The sequence below is a fragment of the Rhea pennata genome, chromosome 4 (assembly GCF_028389875.1).
Source record: "Rhea pennata isolate bPtePen1 chromosome 4, bPtePen1.pri, whole genome shotgun sequence".
Taxonomy (NCBI): domain Eukaryota; kingdom Metazoa; phylum Chordata; class Aves; order Rheiformes; family Rheidae; genus Rhea; species Rhea pennata.
Genome location: NC_084666.1, coordinates 58415320 through 58435686, shown reverse-complemented (window position 1 = coordinate 58435686; position 20367 = coordinate 58415320). Strand labels below are relative to the sequence as shown.

Sequence of the window (20367 nt, the reverse complement as noted above, 5' to 3'; positions counted from 1 at the left end):
TTCTCTGTACAAACCTAACGCTGAAACTATTGGCTTCAGTCAGGCTACGGTATTCCTCCACCATGTTCAGAAATGGAAACGGTAAAATACTTGAAGGAGAAGGAAGGATTCAAAAAGATGCTGAAAATATTTGTGTAGAACCACAGCACTGCTTTTGTAAGCTGCTGTTGCTGCTGTGTTGCTTAGTCACCCCATTCAGTGTCTGTAGCTGAAGAGGGGGCAAAATATCCCTCAAGCTATAATGTGAAGTAAAGCAGCATGCAGTACTTGTTTTGTGCTAATTCAGCCACTGCCTGAAATTCCAGACTTAAAGACATTAACAGACAAGCCAGAAATAAAATTTCATGATCAGCACGTATGACTGCATATCTTTTTCCTACCTTCAAACGTTAAGTAATGGGATTAGAACAGGAAGAGAGAAGTGACATGCATCATAGGTAAACAACAGTCATTAAGTTCTTCCTGTGGCAGCATTAGAAAAAGTACAGTCACTCTAATAGGCTCTGGGATTCCCCATAACCTACTATAATTTCAAATTTCCCTTTCTGAATATAAGTGGTTAGTACTAGAAATTTTTAATCAGTATAGTGGAAGAAGGAGAGGAATTATGTGATAGACTACCGCACCTAGGAATTCCTCTCTTAGAAAGAAAAGATGAATGAAAGATAAAAGGTACTTGGTGAACTATTAACAGTTTTAAATGATTCTTTGAAAATTAGGGTGAGTTTTCATAGTAAGTATACCAAGTCATAAACTTGCAAAACAGTTTTATTTCACACTATACAAAGTTAATACACATTTTAAAAAGCTTACAGTATTCTGCCTTATGTCTACTGCCACTGAAGATGTTAATAATGGGCTTCACAGATCTCCAACTTTCCCAGGACACCGCGACCCCTATTCTCTCGCAAGTTCTCTCACTACTTCTGTGCTGGTTAGAGAGGGTCTGTTCAGAGAGAGCAGTTCAGGGTGCAGAACTAGGACTCAAGCAAAATGCACCAGCTCTGCATCTGCACACTGAGGCAACACGTAAATGAGGATGTCTCCTTTTCACCGAGGCTAATTCTCCCCCTGCTGGGCCCTTCCGGCTCACTAGCTGATGCAGCTGTAACACCGAGCTAGCCCAGGAGCTGGTCTCTGCCTTTCCTCTACGCACTTCTGCAGAGACAAACCTCACTAGGGGCTGGGAAGCAGCAGAAGCTTTTTGAAGAAGGATCTTGGTGAAATACTGTTCTTTCCCTCCCCATCCCACTGAACCCTCTCCTGACATTTTGCTACCTAGTTGCCATTTCAGTGTCAGCACGGTTTAGGATTGTACAGTCTCCTGAAGTTTGAAGCTGACTGTCTAATTGTGAACCAGGGGTCCATAATACAGACAGAAGTATTTTTATTATTTTTATTATATTATTACTGTATCCAGTAAGTCCACAATTGACAGTATGTATGAGAAATACTCAAGAAAATGAAAATACTCTCCCCAAAATTAAACAGCTGTGATGCCTGAAATGAATTTGGATTGGATGGACCTATATACATTCAATGTTTCACAGCTGTCCAAGGTAGCAAATTATTTTTCCATTTCAGATGCAGGTCATCCCTGCAATTTGACTTTAAATAGCCAAAACTAGAATTTACCCTAGAGAGTCATCCTACTGAGCTTTCCTTACAGACTTACAATAATAACGTAGTAACAACTCTTTAGCATCTTGGAAATAAGTACACTGGCATAAGACATTGCCTGATTATACAGTAAACTTTGACAAATCCAGCAGACTAGACTCAGGTTTCAGACGATCATGGAATTGTTAAACAAATGAACATATAAAGGTGGCAAGCAGCTGTCAATGAAGGACCATATCTGGTTATCTGCATTTGCTTCCCATCAGGCTCAAAAACACTTGCTATGAGAATACAGTGTTTCATATAGAAATAAATATATATATGCGACTGTCTTTTAGAGTCATTCATGGAAATAAACGAAAGAGACATACCAAAAGATGACCTGAAAGACTTAAAAGGAATAAAAATACTGTGCTTGTACCCTATTTTTTTAAGATTATATAGAAGATGTTATAAAGAGATCAGCTTATTATTGTAGGTTCAGGACAGCCTTTCCCAGAAGCAGTGGGAATTACTGGGTCTCAAGTGAAATGACTTTTAGTTAAAACATAGTATTCTTTATCCAAAATTGCAATCACCAAAATTGTCCTTAAAACAAAAAGAAAGATCCTATCTTGCAGGTTCATCCGTAACCTTCATTCCTGTAATACCTCATTTTAACAGTGCTTCTGGGTACTGAACCCCTGTTCCCCATTAACATTTCCGAAAAAGAAGAAAGAACCAAAAATCTGTCCTTTCAGGCTTTCTTTTAATGTCATAAAATATGTAAGGATACCAGTCCTGTTTTTAAGTCTTTTCCCGGTCACCTTTTGGAGCACCTGCAAAGCAAAGCAACAAACACTAATATAAGCTAGTCTTCTTCATAATTCTCAAAAATTCCTGTTCATTTACTTCTCCATCTCCATCTCGATCAGCTTCATCGATCATTTCCTGCAAAAAGGATTGTACATTTGATCAGGCACTGAGCTTGACTCAAGACCTTGTTTGTTAAAAAAACAACAAATCAGAAACACTTCATATGAAAATATAGTTATGTATTCTATTGCACTTCACATTTGTAACCTCTTAGCCCTTTTTGTGTAGGCACAGATTTTCACTGAAACTATAGGAGCTACAGGACTGGTCTATGCCCATTAGGAAATCTCTAGCAAGTATTTACCTGAAGTTCTTCATCTGTTAAATTTTCTCCCAGCTCCTTGGCAACCCTCTTCAGGTTTTTGAATGAAATTTTCCCTGTGCCATCATCATCAAATAATCTGAAAGCTTTCAGTATTTCTTCTTTTGAATCCTTCTCACTCTAAATAAATAAATATATATATATAATAAAACACCTGCTACTGAAATACCCCTTTTCAGTATTTTTATGTCGTCAAATGATTTTTTAATTGCTACCATTTTTTGCGTCATCATTGCCAAGAAGTCTTCAAAGTCAATGGTGCCACTTCCTTCTTTGTCAATATCTGCTATCATTTTCTTAATTTCTTCCTTCTTCGGCTCAAAGCCTAAAGCACGCATTGCAACCTGCATGAAAAAGCAATTTTGTTAGGATGTTACCAGAATTCTAGTGATACCAATCGTACTAAAGCTTAATTAATTTCCTTTTCCAAAGCTGTAGTAATAACTTAGCGCAAGGAAAATAGCCTGAAGCCTCTTACTTGCTTATTTCATCTTTCCCATCAGTAAGAGTATAGGATTAGTATTCTTAAGACTCAGCTGCATTTTCTCTTTGGATCCATATGAAACATGGAGTTTTTCTTCTTGAAACTAAGAGAAACTTTCTGTGTCTGAGTCAGGTAAAGGTTCCAATCTACATTTCTGGACTAAAGGTACAAGAATGTGGTTCCTAAACAGACTAGATTACTAAAATGGCACTTCAAGGGAGGTTGGAGACCAGGGACGTGATCTCACTCCTTTTGAAATTCTGGGCAGAATGTCTATTAATTTTGATAGGTGCTGTTAACTTATATAATATGGCGCACAGAAACAGACAAAATCCATATCCCTAGCTCTTAGCACTCCTTGGTAACATGTGGGAGGAAGGAGTGACAATACTCTGATAAAAAATCAAAGACTGATTGCTGTGCTTGTCAAAGAAAAGAAAAGCAGATCTCAATCTTACAGAACACAAGTGAAGTATTACTGTACTATTCTGTACCGGAAAGCATAGTTCATATTGGGCAGAAATTTTCTTCACAAAACATTTTTCTACTGGAAAATGCCAATTCACCAAAAACGTAGTATTTAGCTTAAGTGTGTTGTCTCCCAATGCCTTGTGACAGGATGACTGAAAGTGTTCCATTCCATTATTCAAAGGACACTTTGAATTCACAGGACACTTCCTGTTGTAAAATATTCACATTTTGGAAAGAATTTTAAAAAAGAAAAATGTAGTGTTAAATGGTTGATGCTACAACATTTTGTTCCATGTTAAAGAACTGCATTTTCACACGTACAACCTGCATTCTGATGACAAACACTCCCTAACCAAGTGTAAGTATTTCCAAATAAATCCTTAGATAAGCCTCAACCTTAGGTAACCCATACTTTTAGGAAACGTGCACAGAAGTAAATGCAGAGAGCGTGCATATGAGAAATCAGAGGCACAGACATGATTAAGGTAAAAGTTCCAAGCTATGAAAAACAAAAAAAAAAAAAATCGGAAACACTTCAATCATAGCAAGAGAACTGAGAATAACCTCCCCTTGTACTACTGCATGCACATGCAGGCACGCACACACACACATTACCTGAACTGCAACTCAAATCTTTGTTTTGTTCTTGTTTGTACATAACAAAACAAGTAATCAATGTGTTTAGTTTATGGAATGAGTATTCTGATACTGTGAAATTCATCCCAAAGAAACAAAAATCCGGTTCCCAGAAATAATATCCTTTGTCAGTCATGAAGATACTTAAGAAATATGTACTGTTTCTTTAGGAACCATTTAGTTCTTTAATTTTTGGATATTAAAATCTATCTGACCTACCATCAATGTATTAGAGAAGCCTGCTCTAAAGTAATGCATCTAGAGCTTTGTCAGCTTAACCATGTAGTAATCCCAAATCCAGTCAAAACTATGAGCTATTACTGTTGTTCATTCACCAAAAACATTTTAAATAGAGCAAGTTAACAGCTATAACTTTGAAACTAATATTTCCATCCAAGAAAAAAAAAACACTTAAAAACCTTCAGTTCTTTTACATCAATGCTTCCAGATCCATCAGTATCAAACAAATCAAAAGCTTCTCTGATCTCCTGCTTTTGCTCTTCTGTAAGTTCAGGTTTCAAACCACTTTTCTTCCGCTGGGCTGTACTTAAACCAGGTTTTCTATAGTTGGATGCCTTCAGTAAGAGGACAGAAAAGATAAGAAATAGCTTACTCTAGGGAAAAATAAAAACAAAATATAACGAGCAACTATAGTAACAATAAAAATGCTAAAGCTGTAGTAGAAGTGAGAGATGTTCTTTGCTGCAACCAGTAGGCACTGGGTCACTATGTATGTTTTTTTAGATTATCCTAGAAGGTAAAGAAGCTGTAGACTTTGGTACTGGGGAATAAGCATTGGAGCTTCATGTTTTCTGTTTTGAACAGAAGGATCATCAGTTGAACAAGTAATGCCAGAAAGACAGGCAGGCAGTCTGAAAATAAATGCTCCCCTGGAGTGACTAAGGCCCTTTGCACCTCCTGCTGGTTGCTTTGGTTTCTCAGCACTAGTTTCACCTGGAAAATGAGAAAAGCACCCTCACAGCTAGGGGTACTAGCTGGCTTTGCTACTGTACTAGTGACATGCTGTGGTAGCAGTGACTTCAACAAGATTGGTCCCATAAGGAGAATTAATCTGCTTGTGCTGAGCTTGTGTATTACTACCCAGGCTCTTCAGAGCCCTTTCAGGCTTTTGGTGTTAGCTAGTGCAGGAGACTGCCCCCATACATTAAGCAGGAAAGATGTTTTCTTCTGTTTTCTTCTCCCAGGGTTCAGTTACCACAATGAAGAACCCTCTCCCCTGTTTCACCCTTGCATACACACTAGACTATTATTAATGGTAACCTAGAATTTAAGACATTTTTTGCAGCAAGAGATGGCAAATCCAACAGCATCTCAGGTTACCTTAGCACACTTAAGAGGTGGTAGACAACTTTCAGTCCTTCAGGCTTCAATCTGCACAAATTCATGGACGGAAGGAAAGTCCTTCCCACCCCCAACTTTAACTGATAGGCTTTGAAAAAGTAAACAAAATTACCAGAAAAGAAGTTTGTTTCCTGGCCATTGCTAAGCAGTTTCTTACCTCTGGTGAATACTTCCCACTTCTTAGGCTGGGATTTTGCTTCGAGACATCCAGTATGTGTAATACAAGATTCTATTTTGTTGTACTAAGAAAACTTTTTTTTTTTTAAACATGATGTGACCCTGCTGGGTGGATTGCAAATCCGTTTGTCTGGCAGACCTCTGACTTTTTCCTGCCATTAACAGAGACACCAGATTTTCACTGTTTCCTCTAAGAGAAACTCACATGAGACCCTTTCTTGATTACAAAGAATACCATCCTCCATGCTAGCTGGCCCTGTTCTCTTACGTATCACATACAAAGTTTCGAAGATGCCGAAGAGTGGCCATGAATCCTGTCTGCATCACTTCTTGTTCCATTTATTTCAAAACTAAGCCCCGCAGAATTTCTTCCAAGCAAACCCATTTTACGCACTTCCTATTCCTGCCTCGACAGCCCCGCTTGCACGCACCAGCTACGACTGCGGAGGGAATGACGCGAAGGCGCTCGGTAGCGCTGCTAACACGACCCAGGCGTATTTCCCGGTGCCACCCTATACCCTGAAGCAGTTCTGGCTGTTTTATCTCCACAAGGCGGGGGGGGATTCAGGTTTCATAGTGACAAGTTTTGGAGGGGTGTTCCCTCCCCCCCCCCCCCCCCCCCCGCTGTGGCTGCAGCGTTTACTTCCGCGTGCTGCGAGGGGATCAGCGGCGGCCCAGCTGCCCGCAGCCGCTCGAGCCCGCCGCGCCGGGCCCCAGGCGGCGATGGCGCACTTGCGCGCAGAGTCGCGGGCCGGGCCAGCAGCCGCTGCGCGACGGCGGACGGGGCGGAGGGGGAAGGCAGGACGCTCACCATCTGGCCGCGGCCGCAGGAACGCCGCCGCCGCTCCGGGACAGCCCGCCAGGCCCCGCCGCGCAACCGCTCCCAACGGCCCGGGCGGCTGGCGCTCCAGCGCCTCCCGTCCAATCAACGAGCGGGACCTTCCGGGGGCTCCGCCCGCCTCCAGGGCCCGGGCCAATCGGGGGACGTGTGGTCTCCTCGTCGGATGGCGATACGAACAAACGGCGGCGGCGGCGGCGTCCTGGCAACGGGGCGTCGCGCGCGGCCGGTGGCGGTTGGTGGCGGTTGATGGCTCGCGGCGCGGCCGTTGCTGCGCAGGCGTTCGGCCAGCGGCGGGGTTGGAGCCAGGCGCGGCGGGGGGCAGCGCACGGCTTACTCAGGCGGTGAGGAGCCCGTAGCAGCGCTGCTCGGCCGGGGAAGGGCCCCGCCGGGACGGGAGTCGCTCGCCGCCCCCTGGCTGTTTGCTACCCGTTGGAGGGCGGGCAGGCAGGCTGCCGGCCGGTGCGGAGCCCCTGAGCAGAGCAGCCCCGCCACACCTGCTGCGTAGCCGGCGGCTGCTAACGGGCGTACTCTCCTCCTCCCCACTTGGCGTTTTCCCTGCTTTCTACTTCCAGGCTCCAAGTAATGCGGAGGTGGGTCCCCATGGCCTTTTCCCTTTGGCTACTCTAATCCGGGAAGCTCTTCCCGTAGCAGTGCTAGCCTTCACTTTGAGGTAGACGAGGTAAGTCGTGACTGCTGTCTGCACCCTTCCTGTTTTAGTGTAAGCAGGGGGTTTTGTACCCATTTCCCATTCACTGTGCGCCAGTGCTGGAACTAGGGACACAGCATGCACATGTTTGCATCCAAAAGTTTTATGGAAATGCATTCATCCAGAAAACGGACCGATCTAAAATTTAGTTGTGGCAATTTAACCTTAGTGGTTAAGGTGCTGTAAAGCAAAGCAAAGTAGTAAGTGTTTTGCATAGTTCTCATACACCAGAGCACGCTCCCCAAATCTTTTTGGTAAGTATAACAAAATGTATCTAAAGGTGAGTTTTATTTTGCTCATTAGCTTGCAGAGATAGGTGATGAGGCAAGGTGCTGTAGGTCAGGGTGCATGCTAGCTCAGCAGAAGTCTTCTGTAGTCAGTGTCTCCTCCCCGCCTATTCTTCACTGCCAGTTTTGCTTATTCATTTACTCTCCAGGATCCTCATTCTCTTTGCTGATCTCTTTTCTTTCACTTGATTCTGAAATGTAACTTCATCTGATTTTTAACTTTTTCTACCTTCAACTGGATGGAAAAAGAGGTAAAGGGCCAATGGGAAAGCAAAGTTAAATTTTTGGGTCCAGTGTATGTTGATTTCTGCAGCATGTTAGTTTCGTTATTCTTGCCAAAATAATATGCGTAGAAGAGGGAAAAATATCACAAGATCTAAATCACACATCTTGCCAAAGGTTGTGCAAGCAGCAGAGTAAAAACACTTTTTCCTGTAAGCACAAACCCTGCCTTCAACTGTTTCTGCAGCCAAGCCTTGGGTCCGTTTGGTCTTGTTTTGCATAGCTGCAGTAGTACAGGCCGATGTCCAAAGTAAAGTTACAGTTTTAAAGTGTCACTACAAGCTGAAGGTGAGGACATTTTCCAGCTGAAATTTCAGAGAAAACTTCAGTTAAGCACCTTGTAGTTGGTTGCATTGAGGTTTAATGTAAATGCATTGACTTGTTAGAAGGTCCTGCACTAACGTTAATTAATCCATCTTACAAACAGCCCTGGCTTTCTATTTGTTGAAATAAAGATGCACTTCTAGTCTGGGAATAGCTTATACTGCTGGTCTGAACCCTTGCTCAGGAGCAGTGGGGGAGTAAAAAGTTCACTGTATTGGATGGAAAATGGAAATCCTCCCCCCAAAATCTTTTAACTACATGCTGAGGTCCTAGACAGAGAGCTTTGGCTGTTTTAGGCTACTTAATTTAGCTCCCTCCCTAAGTTTAAATAAGAGAACCGTAAATGAGTTATTTGTGCTCTCTACGAACACCAGATCAGGTTGAGAAATGCTTGTTACCAGTTGAGAGTGGCCTGAATTCAGAAACAAAGATGTCAAAAAATACTGTCTCAGTAAATGCTTAAGAGAAATCAGATGGAATGATTTTTTTGAGGGACTGGGGCAAACATATTTGATATCAGATTCCATGATCCAGGCTCAATAAAGTAATGTTATTCCTTAGATGCTTCATTTTTTTTTTGTTTGTTTCAAAACAAACAGCTTGCTGTGACATTCATAGAATCACAGAATCAGTAAGTTTGGAAGGGACCTCTGGAGATTATCTAGTCCAACCCCCCGCTAAGCGGGGTCACCTAGAGCATGTTAGACAGGGTTGCATCCAGGCGGGCCTTGAAGATCTCCAGAGAAGGAGACTCCACCACCTCTCTGGGCAACCTGGTCCAGTGCTCCGTCACTCTCACAGGGAAGAAATTCCCCCTCACGGTCAGGCGGAACTTCCTGTGCTTCAGTTTCTGCCCATTGCCTCTTGTCCTGTCACACGGGACAACTGAAAGGAGTTTGTCCCCGTCCCCTTGACACCCTCCCTTCAGGTACTTGTACACATTGATCAGATCCCCCCTCAGTCTTCTCTTCCCCAGGCTGCAGAGGCCCAGCTCTCGCAGCCGTTCCTCACAGGGCAGGTGCTCCAGCCCTCTGATCATCTCCGTAGCCCCACACTGGACTCTCTCCAGTAGCTCCGTGTCTCTCTTGTCCTGGGGAGCCCAGAACTGGACACAGTACTCGAGAGACATTAAGCTAAGTTTTCCAATAATGAAAAAAAGACCTTTTTTTTTCTTTTTTTTTTTTTTCTTTTTTTTTTTATTATTACTGAAGGCACTGCTATGGATATATAGTGTGACTAGATTATTATCACAAGAGACTACTAAGAAAAATTTCCAGAAATGTTTAGTTGGGTTGAATGGACGTTTTCAGTTGCACCCTCCCAGTGCAGTTTCAAAGTCAAAAATACCTGGTTACCTAAAAGTCTGTAATTAATGATTACAGATAACTGTAGATTAAATAATTTCTTAGGTAAAGGTCCTTTTAGTGCTTCAAGTTGTATCTGGTAACTGAAGGGAAATTCTGTTTGTCAGCTCAGGCTGGACTAGGACTTCAGAGTTATCAGCATATGAACGTTATTTCTGATGGGCTACTCTACTTTTCAGAGTCCTACTTTGTCCTCATTTGAGTTAATTTTCCAACAGACTTATCAAGAGCGGAGATAAAATATAACTTTCAATTTTGGGGTATTTAGGGAAGTGAAATAAATTATTTGAATCTGAGCATAGAAGGTATGCAAGCTCAAATGTCTTCTTATTTTGTATATACTCTTTTGTTATTTTAAAGAAAGAGGGAGCTTTAATTTAATCTATGTGGTCTGCCACAGGACTGTGCTGTGGAGAAGACTGCAAGGGAAAGAAGACTTATTTTTGGCATGTTAAAACTGAGTAGTAGACCAAAACCTTAAAAACTTGGCAGTTTGCTTTGTATGAGACGTAAGGAAGTGGCATTCCATTTGTTATATGTTAAATGGAATATTGGTGTGTGTTAAACGGAAGAGAGTGGAGTAAAATAAGGTTGATTATCTTTTTGCAGATTTGAAGGCTCAAATCAGTAGTATAACTCTTGATACTAAGATGTATCTGTAGTGAGTGCTTTGGCTGCACATAAAATTGTCCTTTATGCCCTACGAAAGTTGTGTTCTAAGACGACTGAAATTCCAGCTAGCAGGTCAGGAGAGGAGTGGCAGTGCTGTAAAATCTGTACTGCTTCATGTTTAAGAAACCACTGGAATTAACAGCATTTTGCTATATGCCAAGAGAAAAATTTTCCATGGTATTCTAGCAATGCATCATTTCATCAACTACATGCATCAATGTCTCATAATAAGTGTGCTGGATAAAGGGCTGTTTCATACACAGTGCATCATAAAAAGGCTGTGTTCAGTACTGGACTGTTAATTTTTTGTATGTATTCTCTGGAGTACTGTGAGGATGGGGCAATAAGTTTGTTTTGTTCACAGACGCTGCGTGCTGCCCATGGCTTTCAGGGAAGTGAATGCAAGAAGGCATGTTGGACTTCAGCAGCTTTCAGCCTTAGCCTTAGCTGGAAGAACGCTGTTGGGGCCAATGAAGTCATACAAATTTGTGGTGGATGAAAGCACCAACCAGAGCGTGTTGACTTGTTCCGCAGTCAGACTGATCGAAAGTTTGGATTTAAGTAGTGCTACTGGACAGCTTCTTAATGAAACCATTCAGGCACAAAACAAGGAATTTAAAACTGGGATGAGTACCCTGTTGTTTCTTGTTGGCGCATGGAGCAATGCCGTGCTAGAATGTCTCCAGCAGAATGTTCCTATTTCAGTAATAGTATCTGTGATGTCTGAGGGCTTGAACTCTTGCTGTGAGAAAGTTCAGAGTCTTCAACTATCAGTACATGATGTAAATAAAGAGCTATGCTCTAGCAGTGTTAAGACAAACATTTTTGAAAACAAAACTTCCCAAATTAGATCCAACAGTTCTCCAGTGTGTTTTCAGAAAGGTATTTCTGTGTCAGAAGAAGTTGCTGTTCCAAGAAATGCCCATGCCCAACCAGAAGATAGTTGTAATTTTAGTAACAGCTGCCTAGTTTCAGCTTTGACAGGCTTTGGTTCAATAGCTTCCCTCATCAAACCAGTGGATGACAGAAGCAAATCTGTGATTTCTGAAAGTGGTGTTAACGCATCCAGCTGTAACAAAAAAAAATTAAGTCATAGTAGATACTTCAGCACTCTATCAAAAAGCAACTTTTCAAGTCAGTTAGGCAATTTTGAGGGTTATCTCTCAGGACAATCATCATATCCATGTGAATGTAGTGGTTTTGGACACCTGGCAATGGCTCTGAGCCATGGAAATCGGACTAGCATGAAATTGCTACAGAACATTGTTGCATATCAACAACAGCGAGCTGAATGCAGTGGTTCTTCCCAGTTTAACATCACAGAAATTGTGACATGCTGTTTACTGGGCCTGCCTGAAAGTTACTCTTGTGTTTGCCCAGGCTTTATCACAGTAGTATCACCGGAACAAGCCACAGTTGCCAAATACCTTCAAGACAAACCTCTTTGGATACTGCTAGTGGATGGCGACCTAACTGAACAGTATCGACACTTAGGTTTCAATAGGCCATGTAATGTAAGGACCATATTGGAGCATCCAAACCTACAAGAAGGCAGCTCAGGAGACACGTGGTTAAGCAATGCGTTAGATGTTCTAACACATCTTGAGGTAAACTTGATTTTGGTCAGAGGAAATGTGTGTGAAAAATTGATGGAAAGATGCATCGCAAAAAACATACTGGTAATAGGTTCTGTGACTCACAATGTGTTATGTGCCTTTGGGGAGGTGTCTGGTGCCCAGCCAGTGACATACCTCGCTCAGCTAAATGCCCGTTATCTAGGGAGTGGGGCCCAGGTGGAGTTGTGGAGGGCCTGCGATGGGCGTGCAATGGAGCTGGGTGAGCTTGTGCCAGTCAGGATAAAGGTCCAAGGAATTCCCCTGCTCACAGCCATGCTCACTACTACTGTAGCTTCAAAGATGCAGCTCATTGAAGACCAGTTCTGGACTTCTGTGTATCGGCTGCATCATGCCCTATATGAAGGGAAGGTTTTTCTTGGTGGTGGTGCAGTTGAGCTCTTATGCCTTAGTCAGATTCAGATGCTTGCAGAAGAGTCTTTAAAGCCAGCAAGTACAAATGCTGAGAAAGTGTTTCACAATCCTTCTTGGCTGGCAGCATCTTCGACTGAGTATAAATCGGTTGTGCTCCAGGCATTAGCAAATGGCTGGAACCAGTATCTTTCAGCGGTTTTGTGTAACACTGCAAAAGCTGCCTCGGGATTTGAAGCACATACCTTAATTAAATGTCACCTCAAAAAAGCAGCTGACTGTGGCTCTCCCTCAGCGTATATATTGAAAGAGTTTAAAAGTGGTGGTATGGTCCAGGGTGGTTCTGATCTCTTCACTGACCCTGGGGAGGGTTTAAATGTTTATGATAATGTTACAGCCAAGATGGAGGCATGGCGGAGAGCTCTAGATTTGGTGCTGCTAGTGCTTCAAACAGATGCTGAAATTATCACAGGTCCCCAAAGGAATCAGCTTTTAAACTCATATATGTCAAGTGAATTTATGTTCTTATAGGACTTGCAGTTATAAGTCTGTGAAACAATAGATGGAAATTTCAGGTAAAATCAACTTTTTCTACATAGTTTCTAAAGTAAGCACTTAGATGTGGTTATGACTTTAGAGTTTAGCAGCAGAAATCAGCATATGAAACAGTCACAAGCTAGATCTAATTTTCCGTTTCTACAAATGGGAGTTAAATAACAAAAATCACTTGTGGGCTGGCCCCTAACCCCAGCCGTGCATTTCTGAATAATGATATATGAATAGATAAATCCAGTCAAACAGACTTCTCTCACCTTATTTAGCGGAGCAGATGTGCAGTTCTTTTTTCATTATCACCTATCCACAGGACAGCTGGGTATCTGTCAGTCTAGTTGGAGAAAAGTTTGATACCTTGGATACACTTACACACTCAAAATTTGCTTCCTGTATAATGTCTTTGGACTTGTGTACTGTGAGTAAATCATTCATATTTAATGTTTTTCTTCTGAAGGAAGGCAGAGTGTTCTTACATAATGTTGGCATACTTATCTATGTTAAATGAAAGTATATATGAAGATGTAATTCATAATCGTTTTTTAATATCTTGCTCTCTTACATTCTGTATATTACAAGTATAAGAGTTAACTTAGGAGTGTTATAGCTAAATGATTGTGTTATTAGGTCCTACTTTTGCATACTTATATGGGCATATTTATTTTGAAATATATGACTTTTGGAATTTATCAACTTTTGATAAAAATTCAGGCTGAATCTCTCCTTTTGAGTCGATGTATCTCTGCACAAAGTTTTATTTTACTTAGCAAGTTGGATTTTTAGGTTGTTTCCTTTGGGTTTCTTTGGTTATCCTTGTAGAGAAGAAGAATGTAGCTGTATTGCCAGAACTGAGTAGTATGTTGGCTAAAAACTGAATATGAATTTATCTGAGTTACTGAGGCGAGAACATGTTACCATGTTTTAGCACTTAAGTTTGCAAGCATAGCCAAGGAGAACTTGTGTTTTGTTGCAAAAAAAGAAGTAGAGATTAAGTGGAGATTTTTTTTTCTCAAACTGGCATTTTGAATCATGCTTGCAGCGAATGTCTCACGAGTCAGGTGAAGACAGAATGGAAAAAGAATGTAAATAGTGGTATGAAAGCTGATTCCCACTTTCAGGAATTTTTCTATCAAAATGTTAATCACTGGCAGTATTTGGTTTAAGCACTTCTTTATTGTGATTGCTGGTGCTAGTTGCAGAGACCACAGAAAATTCTGTGATAATGAAAACTAAGACTTGGAGTGAGTAAAGAGCATCTTTTTTCTGGGTCCTGATTCAGTGAAAAGGCAATCAGAAAACAGGAGTGGTTATTTTATGATTAGGGCCTTTCATACTTCTTGTTTAGTCTTTTAAGTGGATTCTTTTTCTTCAGAACTCATCTTCCTTGCAGTATCTCCCACTCCAGAAGACGTTTCAGAGAAGAGCCATCAGCTGCCTAAAACCCCAGTGGCCACTGGCAGTCTCCCAGTTGGCTTCTGCAGAGCCTTGACACACTTCTCTACTTCAGTTCTCTGCTGGAGCCTCTCCATTTCCTGGAAAGGCCCTTCTCTGCTGCCTGTGCATTTCAGGTTGGAGAATTCCAGGGCTTGAGTTAGTGAAAAGGAAAGACAGTTCCTGAATGTCTCCCGCATGGGCACCAACACACTTTGGCATTTTTTCCCATTCTAACCATTGATAGATATTTGACAATATCTGATCTTTTCTGCCTCCCCTGTGTTCTCCAGATTTTTTGGCTTCCCTGGATGTATTTCCATTCTCTTATCTCCATAACATGCAACTCCATAACACCATGTTTTGCTAAAAATAGCCCTTTTCAAGCTTTCCCTACAGCTTATGTATCTCCATAGCTGGGAGCTTCAGGAGAGGTGGGATAGACTGTTGCAGTTCTAAGTTAACCTTAGGCGTGAGATAAAATTGGGATCTATAGAAACATCATCTGAGTCTTGAACTGACTAGAAGTCCTGCCTTCATTATTATTGAGACTCCATCTCAAAATGTATTTTATCCTGGAGCTCTCTTCTGTCCTACTATATATTGTAGCAAATCATATATACTCAGATCTTTGATAGAGCTGTCTACCCAAGTGATTCACACTAAGGAAATAACTGATGTGTTCCGTATATAATGAAAAGAAAGATGCGGTAAATGAAATTTCTGTGGTGTTTATATATGTGTGTGTATGTGCATATAAAAGCAATGTTATATAGCATATTTCCAAGGGTTACATTGAGAGTTCTCATCGCTGTATTGCATGTGTATTTATTTGTATGTTCTACTGGCATATAAGTGGAAGGCTCTTAATCGTGATGAGGTTGAAGGAGCATATTAATTGCAGTTGTCTTTCAGAAAACATAGATAAACTCTTCTGCCTCTTGAAAGCTATTCTCGTAGTATTTGGCCATCTCTAACCTGAAAATATAAATGTTTTGCTTTCTAATAAACTCCAGAATTCAATGGGTTTTGGCAAAATGCCATTTACTGTTTAGGGATTTATAGTTTTACCTTGAAACAATAGTCCCTAGCAGCATAGGGATCTAGTTAGATGGAAGTTTTAATCATTATATTTTCATTATTAGTCCATTGACAATTGATGTTCTTGTGCTTGGCTATACTCCAGATATTTCAGGACATGAGAGAAAAAGAATTTGATGAATCAGGAGACAGAAGAAGCTAATGGGTGCTAGGTGAGAAAAATGGAAACACAGCATGTAAATATAAACAATCACTGCTGCTCTGCAAATGTTTGTAACTCAAGCTTGGCTTTATACTGTTTTTCTGGCTCCTCCTATACTGAGCATTGCATAATCCCTGTTCCCAAGAAAAGATCCAGTTGCGCTTTATTTGAATAATAGAGTTGAGTGGATTATGGAAAAACTGCATACAAGAATTGTACTGAAGTGGTCCAAATGTCTATTTATAGGGCTCTTAGACATTGAGAGCTGACGCACCAAATGTTGAGAAAATCCAAAATGATGTAATTTTTCCAATCAGGCTTTTAAAAAGCACATAGTGGTACATTTAAATGTTACAATGCAGAGGTTTTCTATAAAGCACTCAACCATTATATTTTGATTATTTAACACTTGCTTTTCTATAGGCCAACCAAATACAAAATTTTATAAATTAACTGGGTATTGTATTCCTGATTACTTATATGAGTATCAAAGAAATCATTTTAAGATTAACATGCAAGCTCTCCTTTGGGTGTCCTTCTGTTATGTGAAATATGATATGCACATGTGGATTCTTCAGCTCTAAACTAAAATCTCTCTGTAACATAGAATCAGGTTCTGTGCATAAGTCTGTCCTAGCTCTCAAATACTATTTTAAATCTACCTCAAATACTATTTCCTGCCTAGGCAGAGTCTTTTTCTAGGGTACAGAAGTGTTGTTTGTGTAAAGTATGATGTGATGGAGGAGCTAAGGCTTTACATTTGACATGACAGGGATACTGGAAAATGGAAGAGATTTTAGGAAAGGGGAGGAATGGGCAGTATCTCTCTTAAGGTGAAGCTGCAAGAGCAGCAGCCCTAAATGTCAGTGGCTCAATGAGAAGAGAAGCGTTAGTGACAAGAAATTTTCAATTCTGAAGCCCCATGGTTGGTTTCTTGCAAGGCAGATTGACAGCCAAACTCCCTGCTGACAATGTGACTGCCAGCTTCTGCAGTGGGAAGGCAGCTGGGATGATGTTTTCAGTGGTGGCATGTAGCTGGAACCAAATAAGCATAGTCTGAGGTTGCTGTGCCATACTGTGATGTTGCGCCACTGCCATTTAAGGCTGCTGCTCTTGCAACTTCACCTTAAGCAAGGATGCTACTTTTAAATGTGTAGTCGTAAGGTAATTTGACTGCCAGCTTCCCTGATGACTCTGCTTCATAGGTACATACTTCCATCAGGAGAGGGAAATGTACTGCTGGTGACAGGTAAACGGGCAACTGAATTTTTCAAATGTGTGCTCCTAGATTTCGTAGTAGATATATCCTGCTTATTAAATCTAGCACCCCAAAAAGAGGATCTCTGAGTAATTTCCCCCATCCAGGATTAGATAGGAAAGAGATAGCTGCTTCACAGGGTCAGGTGAGAGGAGTTGCATCAGAGCTTTTTTGGGGGAGAAAAGGAGACATGTTTAGGAGGGATTTTTGTGTGCTTTACACACAAAAGAAAGGCTAGGTGGAAAGGACTGGTGGAAAGAAAGGCTAGGCACTGAAAGAACACCTGAGGAGGGGGAAACAGAGTGGGAGAAGACTGTGTTTGCTTTTCCTGCTTGGCAGGGATTCAAAACAAAAGTGGAAATGTATGTAGATGGAAATCAGGATCAGCACTGGATCAGGGATCCAGTGCTATCTCCAAAAATAGAATTTTTAAGAAAATTGTAAAGAATAACATTTTTAAGGTGTGTAAAAGACAGCATACTGTCTTTCTTTAAAGTAATTGGAAGATGGTCCTGGCTGTCCTTTAGCTCAGCTCCAAACAGTTGTTTCGGGTTTAGTGCTTCTCACAACTTTTGTCTGCTATGTTGTGAGATGAAAAATTTAGAGCAGTGTTGCACATTTGGAAAGGTGACTAAAAATAGCACAGTTGGTGAACTGATTTATTTCCCAGGCATAATCTGAGTCACTGCTTTCATTGAGTAAAGTAAAGTAAAACAAAACAAAAAAAAAAAAAAAACTATTTGTTCATACTAGAGAGCCAAAATAACTTTAGAGGAGTTGTATTATATATACATACATACATATATATATTTATACACACATATGTAATATGTAATGTTTTAATATATATATGTGTGAGTATATATATATATAAATGTTATATATAAAAGAGTGTCTTTCTGATCATTCCTTAGTGGAAAGAAGTGTAAAATTAGAGACTGTAAATATAGTTATTTTGGACATACATATGGATATACATATCCATATTTATAAAAGCAGAACTTAGGTGTAGTTCCTCTGTTATCAACACTAATCTTCAGTTGCATAATCCTGTGCTAGAATAGTTAATCTATTTGCTTTCTGGTTATGCCAAAGAAAACAATTTGAATATCTCCTTTCTTAGAGTGACTATCCACAAATACTAAATTTGTCCGAGAATAGCCTTTTACAGAAAGAGACCCCCCAATTAATTAAAAAGAATTATGTTTTGTCTTGGGTGTTAATTCCTATGCTTTATTTGCTGCTCACTGCCTTTACCATTCTTTCTGTGATTGCAGCTCAAGTGATGCACATACCATGCATGTACTATTTTAAGGGAAATGGCAAAGAACAAAATTGCGTATGTATAGTTCCATATCAGTATAATGTTATTGGTTCCCTTCAGGATGTTAATTAGACTAGTACTTCTGCAGCAATATAAATATGCTTAACTAGATCAGCTTAATTAACTGGCAAAATCTTCCTAGTATAAAATTATTCCTCAGGCATGCCTTCCTCAAGGTACAGGACCATCCATTTTGAGTACACCACTTCTCACACCCTTCATCTCTTGCCTTAGTTTATGTAAGCACTGTTTAAATAACCATACCAAGCTTAACATTCAAGTTCTTCTCGTTCTTACTTACTTTCTGGAGCCATTTAGTTGTGACAGTAAGCTGATGGCTGCCAGAAGCCAAGAAACTCAGATGTAATTGGCAGTAAGAGAGCTCTACTGGAAAAGGATCCCAAATCTTGCTTTTTTTATCTGAAGTACCAGGCAATTAATTAAAAAGAAGTTGGGTGGGCAAGAAGGTTTTACAAATGACTCTGGCTTTGCAATTGCTCTAGCCTATAGTTTTGAAGTATTAGACATCTCAAAGCCGTGGTGTAAGTAAGGTTGACGGAATTGCCAAACGTCACATCTGTAATTAGTATACTAATATGGGAACGGCTTACAAACTCTTTTCCAGTGACTGATCTTAGGACTGTTCCCAAGCAGAGCTCTAGAAGGACTTTCAGCCTTCCAGCTTATTTACAACCATTCGTAAGGCCAGTGTAAGGAAAGATGAGCTTCAAGGCCAGGAGAAATGCTACTCCTTACTGCGAGTCCCTGGTATGGTGTTTGGAGTTGACAGGTGAGGACAAATTTTATTACTGGAGCACAGTGAATTAATTCACTTGTAATCCAAATAGAACATAATGCATATTGATATGTCATCCTTACTTTCATGAGAGAGAAGTAAATCATTGAAGAAATTATTAGCTGTGCAAAAGCTGGAGAAGTGACTTGGTCACCTCATACTGAAGAAAGACCTGCCAAAATATAGGAGCTAATTTAAAAATATGTGACTTTTATCTATGCCAAGAGGTGCTGCTTTAATTAAGTATGTTAACTTAAATGTAAAATGGAACTTTAGACTGCCAGAGGGCTTGACACTTGAAATTTAACACATGGCCATGATGTGGAGAGGCATTATACAAATAACATTAATGTTCCCTGCCCTCCCTCAAATGTTCATGTCTATCTTCCTCAGCTCACAAGTTAAAATAGGACTCGTTATGAATTCAGTTTTCTTTTAAAAGGCCAGTCAAACTGTTTTCTTTGTTTCGTGTGTTGCTATGAGCCACTACCACAAATTCAGATTCTTGGATGAGAATTTGCAGATGCTTTTGCTGATGTGTGTATGTGACAAGATGTTCTGTGACTGATACACTGTTCTCCGCTACAGACCAGGAGACTGGAGGGGGAGGGGAAGTCGTGCTTTGCTGATAAATTAATACAGGAACAATCCTTTTTCCACTAAAAACCTCAGTAAGGTTTCCATTACTTTGGGGAGCAAGAGGCCCAGTACTCAAGAAACAGATTATTTCACAACTCTTCTGAGTGCTGGAAAAGGGTGTCTTTTTGATGATTTCTTAGTGGAAAGAAGTGTAAAATTAGGAACTGTAAATGCTATTGAGGAATGCAACCTTCATTAAAAGCGGCTCTTTCTCTGATGAGCCTGTAATAAGCCCCAATGGCAGTTATCTGTTTCAAGAGGAATTAAGTACTTAATGATGACCTGGAAAAAATTTGCTTCAGAGATGCAGTAGATTGAGCCATCCTTTCCACTGAAGTATTTGATGTGGAATAAGAGCCCAACATCCCTAGTAGTTAAAGGATATCTCCTGCAGGGAATATCACTTAGAGAGAACGGTCAGCTTTGGGGCAGTCATATCCAGTGGTATTAATCTGTTCTTATCTCTGAAACTGCAAGTCCGTGGAGAAGAAAGTCTTTTGTTCTGTTTGTATAGTGTGTAACAAAATGAGACCCTGGATAATGATTAGAAGTCAGAATTACTGTAGTCATGTTTAGTGTTTGGGGCTCATTTAAGATTTGGCTTCTTGAGCTTGAAAGGCATTTCCTTGATTTAGAAACCTGATAGAGCTGATGGAATTTGCCTAACAGCCTCCTGCATTGTTTGGCCATACAGAATTCCCACAGATTTGGTCTCCATAAGGTTTATGGCTAGAAC

General features: G+C 40.7%; 2 protein-coding genes across 9 annotated transcripts in view; one reads left to right on the top strand and one right to left on the bottom strand.

Annotated features, from left to right (window-relative positions):
- BBS12 (Bardet-Biedl syndrome 12) overlaps positions 1 to 13346 on the top strand; it is a 113900-nt gene extending 100554 nt beyond the window's left edge. For 5 of the 8 annotated variants that reach the window (XM_062574012.1, XM_062574008.1, XM_062574009.1 and 2 more), the window contains one exon: positions 10768 to 13346. In XM_062574012.1, coding sequence (XP_062429996.1) covers positions 10768 to 12919 — 2152 coding nt within the window. In that variant the 3' untranslated portion in view covers positions 12920 to 13346. Of the gene's footprint in view, positions 1 to 6981; positions 7448 to 10767 lie in introns of those variants that run through there. The other 3 variants (XM_062574015.1, XM_062574013.1, XM_062574014.1) reach the window with 3 other exon arrangements.
- LOC134139526 (uncharacterized) lies at positions 751 to 6965 on the bottom strand. The gene is made up of 5 exons (XM_062574016.1): positions 6739 to 6965; positions 4808 to 4963; positions 3013 to 3141; positions 2780 to 2917; positions 751 to 2550 (listed from the first exon to the last, which is right to left on the bottom strand). Exons 1-5 carry the CDS (start codon positions 6739 to 6741, stop codon positions 2461 to 2463), a joined length of 516 nt encoding a protein of 171 aa, XP_062430000.1. The 5' UTR covers positions 6742 to 6965; the 3' UTR covers positions 751 to 2460.
- Positions 13347 to 20367: the final 7021 nt, after the last annotated feature.

What these genes read in the sequence shown, in the direction of transcription:
- LOC134139526 (XM_062574016.1), bottom strand. An exon ending in TTGATGTAAAAGAACTGAAG is followed by an intron (nt 3,142 to 4,807) that starts GTTTTTAAGTGT and finishes TTTTTCATGCAG; the next exon opens with GTTGCAATGCGTGCTTTAGG. An exon ending in TAACAGATGAAGAACTTCAG is followed by an intron (nt 2,551 to 2,779) that starts GTAAATACTTGC and finishes TCCTTTTTGCAG; the next exon opens with GAAATGATCGATGAAGCTGA.